General features: G+C 45.1%; 1 protein-coding gene across 1 annotated transcript in view; it reads left to right on the forward strand.

The window, feature by feature from the left end:
- Positions 1–12,866, forward strand: part of LOC109943299 (uncharacterized) — a 39,056-nt gene extending 26,190 nt beyond the window's left edge. Inside the window, exon 3 of the mRNA XM_035960286.1 lies at positions 11,991–12,866. Coding sequence (XP_035816179.1) covers positions 11,991–12,866 — 876 coding nt within the window. The remainder of the gene's footprint in view (positions 1–11,990) is intronic.
- Positions 12,867–14,238: the final 1,372 nt, after the last annotated feature.

A 14,238-nucleotide genomic window follows, 5' to 3' on the forward strand; every position in this document is an offset into this window, starting at 1 on the left:
TCCACAATCACCCATATAGAGTCATACCCAGCAAATGTGCGGGGTAATCTCACAATGAAGTCCATGCCAATCTCTTCACATTTCCACTCAGGTATCTTAAGCGGGTGCAGTAAACCAGTAGGTCTTTGATGTTCCGCTTTCACCCTCTGGCAAACATCACATAGTGCAACATGTGAAGCAACATCCTTCTTTAATTCATACCACCAATACTTCTGCTTCAGGTCCTGGTACATCTTAGTACTACTAGGGTGGATAGAATAAACTGAGTCATGTGTCTCCTTCAATATGGTTTCACGAAGACTATCGATATCAGGAACACAAATCCGATTCTTGAACCATATCGTGCCCTGCTCATCTTCCGTGAAATCTGGGCCTCTACCGTCTGTTATCAGATCCTTGATCTCCTGAATTTTGGCATCACCGATCTGACCCTTTCGTATTTCTTGCTCTAAGGTAGGTTCCAATTCGATGGTAATTCCTTCAGTATGAGCAACTATCCCCAGATTGAGCCTCTCAAAATCTTCTGCTAACTCATCAGGTAACTGGGTGACAAAAACTGCATGGACCTGCCCCTTCCGACTCAAGGCATCCGCAACCAGATTCGCCTTCCTCGGATGATAGTGAATTTCCAGGTCATAATCCTTGATGAGCTCCAACCATCGGCGTTGCCTAATGTTAAGATCCTTCTGAGTGAAAATGTATTTTAAGCTCTTGTGATCAGTGTAGATTCGGCACTTGGTTCCCATAATATAGTGTCTCCAAAACTTGAGAGCATGCACAACGACTGCCAGTTCTAAGTCATGAGTAGGGTAGTTCAACTCATGTTTCCGCAACTGACGAGACGCGTAGGCAATGACGTGTCCTTCCTGCATAAGCACACATCCCAGGCCTTGGCGACTTGCATCACAATATATATCAAAATTCTTCTGTAGATCTGGCATAATCAGCACTAGAGCAACCATCAACTTAGATCTCAATTGATCGAAACTCTCTTGACATTCCTTAGTCCACTTAAACTCCTTGCCCTTCTCCAACAATGAGGTCATAGGCTTAGCAATCTTGGAGAACCCTTCAATGAATCGCCGGTAATAACCTGCGAGTCCCAAGAAACTCTAGATCTCCGAAACTGTACTTGGTGTCTTCCAATCCATTATCGTTGTTACTTTAGTCGGATCCACGACAATTCCTCCCTTGGAGATGATATGCCCAAGAAAATGTACTTCATCAAGCCAGAAATCACACTTGGTAAATTTGGCATAAAGCTGATTATCCCGTAATTTCTGTAGCACCATCCGCAAATGCTCCTCATGCTCATTATCATTCTTGGAATAAATGAGAATGTCGTCGATGAATACTACGACGAATTTATCAAGGTACTCCATGAACACCTTATTCATTAGATTCATAAAATAAGCTGGTGCATTGGTTAAGTCAAATGACATGATTGTGAATTCATATAGACCATATCGGAGTGAGAAAGTCGTCTTGGGAATATCAGATGGCCTAATCTTCATTTGATGGTAGCCCAACCTGAGGTCAATCTTAGAGAACACCCTAACACCTCTCATCTAATCAAATAAGTCATCAATACGAGGTAAAATGTACTTGTTCTTAATGGTAACATCATTAAGTGATCTATAGTCCACACACATCTGTTGCGAACCATCCTTCTTCTGTACAAACAGTACCGGTGCTCCCCAAGGTGAGGAACTTAGACGAATGTACCTTGCCTCCTGCAACTTTGTTAACTACTTCTTAAGTTCTTGTAACTCTTCTACGGACATTCGGTAGGGGCGTTTAGAAATAGGAGCAGTCCCAGGTAAGAGATCAATAACAAACTCAACTTCCCTCTCCGGTGGCATCCCTGGTAACTCCTCTATAAAGACATCTGGAAAATCCCTAACCACACGGATGTTGTCACCAACAAACTCCTCCGCTATAAAGAACATCACATGTCTGGAAGAGGTAGTTACTGCAATTTCAACTTGAAATCTTTCTCCTTTAGGGCTGGTGAGTTCTACAGTACCCCTACCACATAGTATACTGGCATTTGCCTTTCTTAACCATGACATACCAAGGATCAGATCTATACTACTTGCCTCTAATATTATAGCGGTAGCCCAGAATTCTCTTCCGATAATTGTTAATGTCAATCTATGTGTCATATGATTTGCCTCAACAGGCCCTTTAGGTGTAATTACTATCATTGGTGTTTTCATATTTTGCAGTGGTATCTCATTTGTGTTAGCATATCAAGCAGACATAAATGAATGTGTAGCACCAGAATCAAATAATATGGTTGCAGGAATTGCATTAATATAAAACATACGAAGTGCGATGTCAGCACCATCAGGAGTAGCATTTGCGCTGACTTGATTAACCCTAGCAAAAGAGTATCCCTTGCCAGGAGTCTATTGCTTGTTCTGAGCTGGTGTACCAGAATTCCCCACCGGACAAGCATTAGCATAGTGCCCAACCTGACTGCACTTGAAGCATGTAGGGCCAGTCTTCTGTCCTGTAGGCCTCGCCGGGGTGCCAGTGGGTGCAGCCTGACGAGTGGGAGGTGTCTGTGGAGACCCCTGTGGAGTGTACTGAGCTGGGCGTGGTCCTCCTCCTGGATGAGTTGGTGTACCCTGTGGCGGAACGTAGCGAGGATGAACACTGCTGCTACTGTGCCCCTGGGTAATGGCCTTCCTCTTCAAATCTCCCAATTGAACACGCTTGTGTTCAATAGCAAGAGCCTTATCCAGTAGTCTCTGAAATGATGGAAATGTGTGAGCAACCAGTGCATACTGTAGGGGCCCATTGAGTCCTTCTGTGAAGTGCTCTTGCTTCCTTTCATCATCTGCCACCTCATCAGGAGCATATCTTGATAGCTAGATGAATTTGTCACGGTACTTGTTGACAGACTTGTTGCCTTGCTTCAATGACAGAAACTCCTTCTTCTTGATCTTCATCAATCCAGCAGGAATCTGGTAGTTTCTGAACTGAGTTGTGAATTCCGCCCAAATAATAGTATCAGCAGCATCATGGGCAGCAACATAAGAATCCCACCAGTCAGCAGCAGGACCTGTCAGACGACCAGAAGCATAAAGAACCTTCTCCCGGTCAGAGCATTGGGTGATGTTGAGCATCTTCTCAATTGACTTCAGCCAATCATTAGCATCTAGTGGATCTAGCGAATTGGCGAAGGTCGGTGGCTTGTGACTCATAAATTTCCGGTGCTTATCCCGGGGTGGAAGTGGAGGTGGTGGTGAACGCAGTGGTGCTTGCTGCTGTTGCTGCTGCGCCCTTCTCTCCTGGCGTATCACCTCTCACTCTTGGCGCATCTCCTGGCGCATCTCTTGGCGTCCCTGCCGCATCTGTGCATGCATGTTCGCCATGGTATCTGTCATCTGCTGCACTATCCGCATCTGGGCTGTAACTGCGGGATCAGCTCCGGCTGGTGGAGGATTGGGAGGATCCATCTCAGGTTGTTGCTGTGGTTGTCTGAATATCCTCCGAGTGTGTCGATTGGGAGGTAGATCAATTCCACCACCCTTCCTGGTATTGACCATCTGAGTTAGAAACATATGGTAAGAAAGAAAGGATTGTAGACAAGGCATGTAATTACGAAGCATGTTACTTTGGGGATTTATTAGCTAAGTGTGTCACCTACTAAAGCTAATTCATTACCTTATGGTGGTACATACTAAGATGTCCATCTATTCTATTTCAATCAATCAAATAAGCAAATCTGGCATTGATCATCAGAACAATCAACCAACATTTTTAATAGAGATACGATAACTTGATCGAGTGGAAATCTCGATGTTGATGATCCAAGGCTCCAAGCGAACGGTTACTCGTAATCACTACACCACGGCTCCGTTGGTTATCACCCGTGACACACGAATGACCTTGCCATGAAGACTTATCCCTGCAAGCGCAATCAAGAACACAAGCAAGAACAGAAAAGAAACACAACCAAAATTGTATTGATTACGGGATGGGGTCTCACAAACCGATGACGGCGACACTGTTCGATGATAGAATTGATCTAAGCAAAACCCTAAAACCTAATGTGGCGGCGGCTGCTGAATAAATAGAGTATTAGGGCGTGCGTGACCCCTGGACTCGCCCCTAATGGGCTTCGACGAGATACACGGCCCAACGGCCCAACAGACGGTGTCGCAGCACCAAAATAGAATCTGAACGCTGAATTGTTTCGACGATTCCCATTGACTCCAGATGAATTTTAAGATGGAATCAGTTGGGTTGGTTAGATAATCTTATTATCTTTCCAACCATATCAAGTCCGTTGCAATCGGAGTCCGGATGCATCCTAGGCGTCCATTTTAGTGTAGACTGGTCTTAGAACCCGAGATGGAGTCGCAGCCGAGTCGAACTTGATCTCCTTCCTGTTGTGGCCGCCCTTGCTGCTCCTCCTCAACACCTTGGCTTTTCCCAAGTCCTTGCTGGTCCTCTCCAAGGTACCTAATCATCAAAACATCCATGGCCCCAAGCGTAAGCTCTGAAACACAATTGACTAGGGTAGAACGTACCTGAAGATTTAGCTGTCGTGCACGAGATCGTGTTATCGGTCCATTCATTGTATGTATAGAAGTGATGTCCTCATCATCCTCCTCCTCTTGAACTAGAGTCGTCCTCGACTCGATCTTATCTTCGTCACCCATATATGGCTTCAAATCTAAAATGTTAAAGGTGGAACTAACCCGAAAATCTGGAGGCAACTCAGGTGGTAATCTAGGGGGTATCTCAGAGGGAAACACATCCATATACTCTTGCAAAAGGTTAGCAATAGCCGGTGACAAAGCAATAGACGTATCATCAATGGAATAGAAAACATTTTTGCACACTAAGGCATAGCAAAGTCCAACAGAGGCATGTAACTCAACAAGATCAGATTTTGTGGCTAGCAAAGTAGGAGTTTTTAACTTAATAGGTTGCTGATTTTCAGAGTTCAAAACACCTTTTGCTTAGCATTAGTCTTTTTCTCATGTTCAAAGTGGACCATTTCAGTGGGAGTCATAGGAAGCAACACAATTTTCTTTCCCTTATGCATGAAAGTATATTTATTAGATCTACCATGGTGAATAGCATCAGTATCAAACTCCCAAGGACGTCCCAGTAAAAGAGAGTAAGCATCCATACTCACCACATCGAAATCAGCAAAGTCATGGTAAGAGCCAATAGAAAAATGCACCCTTGCTGTTTTTGTTACCTTGAACTTACCGCTGTTGTTAAACCATTGAATGTGATAAGGGTGGGGATGCTGTCGTGTGGTCAAGCCAAGCTTCTTGACCACCTCAACGTTCACCAAGTTGTTGCAGCTACCACCGTCAATGATGGTATGTACACGGCAGTCCTTGACGATGAGGAACATGTTGAAGAGGTTGTGGCAATGTCTGTTGTCGTCGTCACTAGCAGTGGCACTCAAAGCTCGTTGCACAATCAAGGCCTTATAGGTCTCGGTCGCTGTTGTACCAAGAACCTCTTCAACCATCATAAGTCTCTGCAATGTTAGCTCCAACAGTATCTTCATCTTCCACATCAGAAGCACTAACATACCCACCATCACCAGTAGCAATGTATGCCCGTTTGCTGGGGCAATCTCGCTGAATATGGCCAAGTCCCTGGCAGCGGTGGCACTTGATGTCGGAGGAGCGGCCTGTGGAAGAGGTGGTCGTAGCAGGTTTTGCTGCAACACCCTAAGGCACCAAGGACTTTCTGTTGTCGTGTCCCTATGATGCCGAAGGTGCGGTGCTGCGTGTGCCGCTAGGGGAGGAAGATGTGGACGTTCGTATGCCCGAAGAGGATGACGCCTTGGCTGGCACCGGTGGCTGGTGTGGCGCGAAAGTGTTGCTCCTCCGTTGTTGACGACCCTGCAATTCTTTTTCTGCCAACATAGAAAGATGGAACAAGCGTTGTATAGAATGATATTCTTTATAATCAACAATATCCTAAATCTCCTGCCTCAATCCCCCATAAAACCTAACCATTTGATCCTCCGGATCCTCAACTACCCCACATCGTAGCATACCTTTCTGAAGCTCTTGGTAGTATTCCTGTACCGACATGTCTCCCTGATCTAAGCGTTGCAATTTTTTTCGAAGATCATGTTAAGAAGGGGGAACAAAGCGAGCTCTCATCTCCTCTTTTAACGCATTCCATGTTTGTGGTGCAGCACGTGTGTTAACACGTTCATTTTACCAAATGATAGCAAAATCTCTAAATTCACTAGTGGCTTGTCTAACCCTATGCTGCTCAGGAACAAGATGGGAATTAAATTTTTGTTCTACCGTCATCTCCCAGTCTAAGTAAGCTTCAGCATCATAAGAACCCATGAACGATGGAATAGAGAACTTAATCTTAGCAAATGGATCATGGTATGGTTCAGGATTATGATGACGACGTCTACCATTACCTCCCATACCTTGTCGATTACGTGCGAGGCGTTGTCGCAGTGGTGCATAAACATCGTCGTCATCGTCGTCGTCGTCCACAGGAGAGTGAGCTGGGGCTGGAGTTGGTGGTGGGGGACGAGCCTCCAGTACATCCACGCGTGTAACAAGTTTAGCAACTCGTCGATCAAGCTGCTCATAGGATGTCGTCGCAGAGTCCTAGTATTTTTTAAAAGCTTCAGTCATCGCGCGCATCATCTCCTTCAATTCCAGCTGAGAGACACACTCATCGTTGTTAAGCTTAGGCCCCTTGTCCTTGTCCATTTGATTCTTTGGTCCTGTCATTGTTAGCACAAAACAGAGACAAAAAGGCAACAAAATGAACCCTACAACTATCTCTCAGGGTGGTGGTGGTGGTGGAATACAAATTATGAAGCGTCTTACCCCGCTCTTACAACGTTCTTACCAGCACTGCAGGTGGCAAACGGTGACCGGTGTGACTGTCCAACGAGCGTTGTTGTGATTGCAAAGGAGTACCTGTTCTGCTCGAGAGAAAGCTGGAGTTCTGGGAAGGCTGACTAAATATATATATGTGGCACACAAGTCAGTAACAGATAGCAATGCTGAATAAGTGTTCCAAGTACTCGTCCTAATTGCTGGCCTAGAAAATGTAATAGAACAGTTGGACCAAGGCACAAGAAAGGAGGTATAAGTATATGGGTGCAGCAAGAAAACAGGCTTGGGGCAAAATAATCACAGAGGTGCACAGAACACTGGCGTTTCTGGTTATGTGCTACCCTTCTTTTTTTTGCGATTTTTTTCAAATATTTTTTTTATATTTTTCTATTTTGCAGCAGCACATAAGAAGATAACACACCAAGTTTCAGATTTTTTTGTGCAATGACGCGTTCTCTGGAATTTCTGCAAGTTTGCCCTAAAATCAGAATAAATGTTTGGAAAATGAGAAGTCCTATTTCCAAGCCGAATTTGAGAATTTTAAAAACAGCGAATCCGGCAAAGCCGGAAAGAATCGGATGCAAAATTTAATTCTGTGCGATTTGAAAAAATGGGCCCGATTCGAGTTCCGAGGCGAAAGTTATGGCCGTTTTAAGTCTGGACTCCGAATCTGGGTTTCTGACGAGGTGTTGGAAGGGTGGGGGTTTGTTTTTTTGGATAGGGTCAGTTTTAGAGATAGGATCTATTTTGTGGATAGGGTCGGTTTTAGAGATAGGATCTATTTTGTGGATAGGGTCGGTTGTAGAGATATGATCTATTTTGTGGATAGGGTCGGTTTTAGAGATAAGATTTATTTTGTGGATATGGTCGGTTCAGATATAGGATTTGTTTTGTGGATATGGTCGGTTTTAGAGATAGGATATGTTTTGTAGATATGGTCGGTTTTATAGGATGGAAGTGGATGGACACAATCAAACTGAACCAAAACAAATCAAAACCAGCAACCAAACTCAACCTAGAACACGAACTCAGCACTGCGGACTCTAAAACTGAATTGTGCAAAGGCTAAGGTGATGGTTTTAGGTCGCAATAAACTGATCGTACTTATTTTTTTGCTTTTTGTGGACTATGGGACGAAACAAAACTAATCTAAATGTAGGATTATACCTCACAGGCAACCTGGAAATCTGATACCAATTGATAGAAGACGCGACCCGATCTTCCGTCAGATACGATAACTTGATTGAGTGGAGATCTCGACGTTGATGATCCAAGGCTCCGAGCGAAAGGTTCCTCGCAATCACTGCACCACGGCTCCGTTGGTTATCACCCGTGATACATGAATGACCTCGCCACAAAGGCTTATCCCTGCAAGCGCAATCAAGAACACAAGCAAGAACAGGAAAGAAACACAACCAAAATTTTATTGATTACGGGATGGGGTCTCACAAACTGATGACGGCGACACTGTTCGATGACAGAATTGATCTAAGCAAAACCCCAAAACCTAATGTGGCGGCGGCTGCTGAATAAATAGAGTATTAGGGTGTGCGTGACCCCTGGACTCGCCCCTAATGGGCTTCGATGCGATACACGACCCAACAGACGGTGTCGCAGCACCAAAACAGAATCTGAACGCTGAATTGTTTTAATGATTCCTGTTGACTCCGAATGAATTTTAAGGTGGAACCAGTTGGGTTGGTTAGATAATCTCCTTATCTTTCCAACCATATCAAGTCCATCGCAATCGGAGTCTGGATGCATCCTGGGCGTCCATTTTAATGCAGACTGGTCCTGGAACCCGAGATGAAGTCGCAGCCGAGTCGGACTTGATCTCCTTCATGTTGTGGCCACCCTTGCTGCTCCTCCTCAACACCTTGGCCTTTCCCAAGTCCTTGCTGGTCCTCTCCAAGGTACCTAATCATCAAAACATCCATGGCCCAAGCGTAAGCTCTGAAACACAATCGACTAGGGTAGAACGTACCTGGAGATTTAGCTGTCATGCACGAGATCGTGTTAGCGGTCCATTCATTGTATGTATAGAAGTGATGTCCTCATCACTTGTGGTAGCACTATTTTCCCGGGTGGTCGCTCCATGTTCCCATTAAAATAATGATCTTAACATGAACAGTAATAATAAACAGAGAATAAAAGTGTAATAATGAATAATGTATCTCCATACCCAGAACCACAATAAGCAATAGCAAGCACTACCCAAAAATATTCAGTGCAATACAAGGTATAAAGATAGCCAAAACTGGGGTAACCTATTGGATCCCATCAAAATTAACCTATGCAGATCATTATGATTAATAAGAACATGGCTGGGTAAAAATAAGTGAGCAAGGGCACAACTTGCCTTCAATGAGCTCCTGCTCAGCAACTTCTATCTGCTGGACCTCAGGATCCACAGTAGCTTGCTCGTCTACTCGCATCAACACAATACATACATAGTATAGCAAAAATTAACATCACACCCAACATGTAAATAAAATACACAATAATAATCTACACATTAAAATAAGATCCTAGGAACAGGAACCATAAATTTTGGAGTTATAAATTTTAAGATATGAATTTCCAAAGGTTTTATGTATTTAATACAATGTTAAGTGAGATATAAAATTTAATGTGTCTTTCATGGAAAAACAGTGGAACTAATGGATGAACAATAATATTATAAAATTATAGAAATTGGAATGGGTTAATTTGGACTAAGTATGCATTTTATATGAATTAAACAAATTCTAGCCAATATTTTCATATTAAAAATCCATTTCTAATTAATATTCTCTGATTTTATAACACCTTGGACTAGGCGCCAATTACCAGAGACAGCAGGGGGCTTGGCGCAAGTAAACCCTAGACTCATACTGCACCATGGTTGGACTGCTGGTTGAAACTGAGAAAACCTTGGGTTTCTTATACAAATGTAATAGCCGAAGGGTTATCGGCCGATTACATCCGTCCGATCTGAAACGAGGCGCCCAGATTAGATCGGCCGAGGTCCCGCTCCCGCTTCCCATACCACCGTTGGATCGGGGATCCACGTCCAGGATCTGACCAGTGCTATTATAAACCAATACTTGCTTACAGCCACCCGATCCGCGATCAACGATACAGCTCAAACGCGGCGAAGGGGTATTGCAATTTCTAATCTAAGCTGTCCAGAACTGATCCGACGGTCAATCCACCCCGCCCTAGACACTGCTCAAACTCCGGCGGTGCACAGACCAGGGACGACGGCGCCGTTGCCAGAGCATGCGTCATGGGCGATTGCCGCCCCTAAACTCTACTCTGATCGCAGCAGTACGAAGCGATAACCGTAGGGCATTGTGTAGGATGCTACTCACCACGATTCAAAGAGGCGAACCCAGCTCCCCACGGCGCACGGCGGAAACCGAAGTCCGGCGAGCAATTACACGCGTTCCGGTGGGGTTCGACTCGAATTGAGGGCACAGACGGCTTTCCCAGACGAAGGCGATCTTCCCGGCCCAACGCTGAGGACAAACAACGCGCCGTGATGAGATTCACCGACGACGGCTTCTTCCCGGGCGGACACGGCGGTGGTTTGCAGTGGGGTTAGTGGCGGTCGCGACTCGCGAGGGCAAGAATAAGGAGAGAACTAGGCGTGCCTGGGGGTCGTGGCACTATATGGGCGCGTACGTGGTCGGCGCTTCAACGGCCGGGGCCGGATTCAGCGATTTTTGCCGTTGCGGCGCCCCGCCATGCGCGCGAGGTGGCCGAGATGGAGGCGAGCGGGTCTTGCGGCTGGTGATAGCGAGCGTGCGATGGCGCCCAAATAGCTGACCTGCGGGCCAGGTCCATCAGCGAAAGACGCGAGCGCGAGGGAGGGGTGGCTGGCCAGTGGGGCCAGCGCGACAGTGAAACGACATCCACGCGAGGGGGAGGAAGCGGACACATGGGCCCCATGGTGTCTGCGCCAGGCTTCTGGTGTTGGGCTGCGCGGTGTGCTGGGCCAGAAGTGGAGTCAGTCGGCCCATGTAGCTTTTTATTCTTTTATTTTTATCTTTTATTTTCTTTTCTCTATTTCTAAGTTCAATTTGAATTCAAATTTGAATTCAAACTTGTGCGAAATTTATTGTCTATTATTTTTGTGCAATTAAGAAGTACCAAATCTGAAAATAAAATTTTTCTTTATATTATATACTCTCCTTTCTTTTCTCCCCTTTTTCCTTTAAATCTTCACCTCATCATCATTATTATATTTTTATTCATTTTATTATTATTGTATTAAATGCACAAACAAAACTCCAATATGATGCAATGGTTTATTTGTGTCTTAGTAAAGTTTTGCTCATTTTTAAACATGATCAGTCACATGTGATGATAGGTAATGGTCACCAAACATTGAGATCAACTCTATTTTCATTGTTTACATATTTGGGTATTACAAGTATTTAGATAATGCAATAGCAAACAAAGACAGCTGCGCTGCTCCAAGTCAGTCTTCAACCATGCATGGCGATTCCATCAAATATCAATCACCTTTGGAGGATACACAAGTCTCTTACTTGGAGTTGACCAAGATGTTGAACCAGCTGTTAGGAAATTACATTTTGATGGAGTGCCGGATGATGAAATTACATTTTGAAGGTGCCCCATATTCTTTTTGTGCTTCCTGTATACTGAAAATGCAAAGAATTTTCAGCAGTGCATGTATTTGACACCTCTGATTTTCAGCTTCACAAATGTCATCTTCTAGCCTGTCACTATGTGCACGCAGTTGCCCTATAAATGACATACTTTGTAATTACAAATATAGATTGCCCAAAGTAGAGTATCAATCTATTGCTGTCGAGGTGGTGGTTATACCAGTGAACTTGATGTTTGCTTCTCTGCAAATTTGCTTTTGGGCATTTCATCGAATAGCTGTAGCACAACTGCAGGAGCAAGTATCAATGAACTTGTTGAAAGTTCTGCAGCACAACGGCGGGCCCTGGCTCAGGGCGCCGACGAACAGCGTGCGGCGGGCACAGGTGCTGACGAAGGTTCATTTGCCAAGAAGCCGAGCCAGAGTCGCAAGCTTCATGGCCATCGAGCCGTGCGTACGTGTGGCTGCCTCCGGCTCCAAAGCGAAGGTGGATGCTTTTCTTCCGCGCTTTCGAGGCGATCGACGGCGTGATTGAGGCATGCGGCTACCCGCGCTCCGAGTTTCGGGACGTACGTGGCGAGATCGTCGTGCTGCTCCGCGGCGCCACGGATGACAGCGTGGCCGAGCAGCTCTGTGCCACGCTCGACGACGTCATGGTCGAATCCCTCAAGACGCTGCTGGTCGCGCCCGTCCCGCACGACCTGCTGGCGTCCACAGACCTGGCAAGGACCGTCGGCGCCCTCGGCAACCACGGGTCGTTCCGGATCCGGAGCCTCGCGCGCGACGTCGTGCGCGGGTGGAGGGTGGCCATCGAAGCCTCCCGCGCCACTGCTGTAGCGGTGAAGAAGAAGCTCGACAGTCTCTATGCTAATAAGATCCCGCTCCCGCGCGCTGCCGTCGACGAGAAGAAGATGCTTCCCGCTGCTGCTGAGGTACACAACAAGAACCCGCACGTACCACCAGCAAAGACGCTTCCTGCCGCCGCCGCCGAGGTGCACAGCAAGAGGCTACAAGTACCACCAGCAAAGATGCTTCCCACCGCCGAGGAACACAAGAAGCAGCATTATGTACCGCCAACGAAGACGCTTCCGACCGCAGCAATTCTATCGAACCACGAGAAGAACATGAGTGAGACCAAGAAGTCGTCCGTCGCCGACAACGAGAAGATGGTGGCTACAAAACGCAAGCTACGGGAGGGTTACCAAAAAGCCGATGGAGTCAAGCGTCGGCGCAGCATCCAGACCATCAAGGAGGATGAGGGGAAGCTGTTGGAGCAGAAGCAATGCAAGAAGCATGCGTCCCATCGTATGGAGAGAGGCCCAGTAGGATGTAGGACTAGGACCTCGTCAGGCGTCAATCGTTCTAGGCCTCCTCCTTCTCACGTGCTTTAGGGCCGAATCTTGTTCTTAGGTGGCCATTATTTGTGCATTTTTAATGTTCTGTTTACGTGTAATGAGGTAGAATCATCAGTCTCGGGACATAACATATTTTATTCTGCTACTACCTGTCCAAGAGAAATTTTATCATATGAAATCGAGCCCATGTACAAAACTATTGAATAAAAGACCATTCTCAATAAATCATTTGAAAAATAGAACGATCAAATGCAAGGCTTTGGTTAGACGTTGTGACTTATAGAACTATCAAATGCAAGGGGATCACGGGAGGATTGGAGGGGATTGAGAGGGAAATAAACTAATCTCCCCCTTAATCCCCTCCAATCCTCCCGGGATCCCAGGTCACCAAATCAGCATTAAGTTAGATTATCTATTCTTTGTTTTTCTTACGGTTTTCAAAACTAGATTTATATTTTTTAGATTGATTAGTTAAAGACATGATGTCGATAACTAGATTTATATTTTGATTTATATTTTTTAGATTGATTAGTTAAAGACATGATGTCGATAGTTGGATCTTGAAACACTAGCGTCTAGTAAGCTTATAAACACGCACAAACCGTATGAAAAAAGAATAATCAAATATTATAATTATTAAAGCCAATTTGGAATGCAGGATTTTTTCGGTTTCCTGCATTTTTTCTGTGAAAATGAACTATTTTCAGTGAAATTCCTGTATGATTTCTCTGAAATTCTTGCATTCCAAAGGAGGCATAAAAATACACAAACAGAACATGTGAATAAAAATTTAATAAATAACATATACTGGTTGTTTGACACTAAGACGTTTGAAAGGAAGACAAGATATGACCTTGCGCTGCGTAGGAAATATTTTGGGGCCCTTAGAAATTAGGGGCCCTATACAAGCGCACTGGCCGCACACCCCATAATAGAGTTATGACCTTGCACTGCGTAGGAAATATTTTAGGGCCCTTAGAAATTAGAGGCCCTATACAAGCGCACCGGCCGCACACCCCTATGTGTGACCCTGACTTAAACGAACATGATTTAAAGTTATCCGTTACTCATTACCTTGCAAATATGTAAACCAAACAACACCTAAATAGATCCTTTATATATATACTACATCTTTCCAAACAGTTCAACTCACTAGTTCAGACTGAAATTTCAATGTTTCCAAGAATCTAGCGTAGGAAGAGAGTAAGAGACGCAACTCGAATCAGATGACATGCTTGCATGCTGTGTCCGTTGATTGCAAAATGTTACCTTGTCCGATGCATGCGCATGATGAACATCACTACAGCAGGAACAGTCATTTTCGGCGGCTTTAGGCCTATTTTCGGCGGTCCCTGGCCGCCAGGAAAATAAGCCGAAAATAAGCAATTATTTTTGGTGGCTGACACCT

Source organism: Zea mays, chromosome 6 (assembly GCF_902167145.1).
Source record: "Zea mays cultivar B73 chromosome 6, Zm-B73-REFERENCE-NAM-5.0, whole genome shotgun sequence".
Classification (NCBI taxonomy): Eukaryota; Viridiplantae; Streptophyta; class Magnoliopsida; order Poales; family Poaceae; genus Zea; species Zea mays.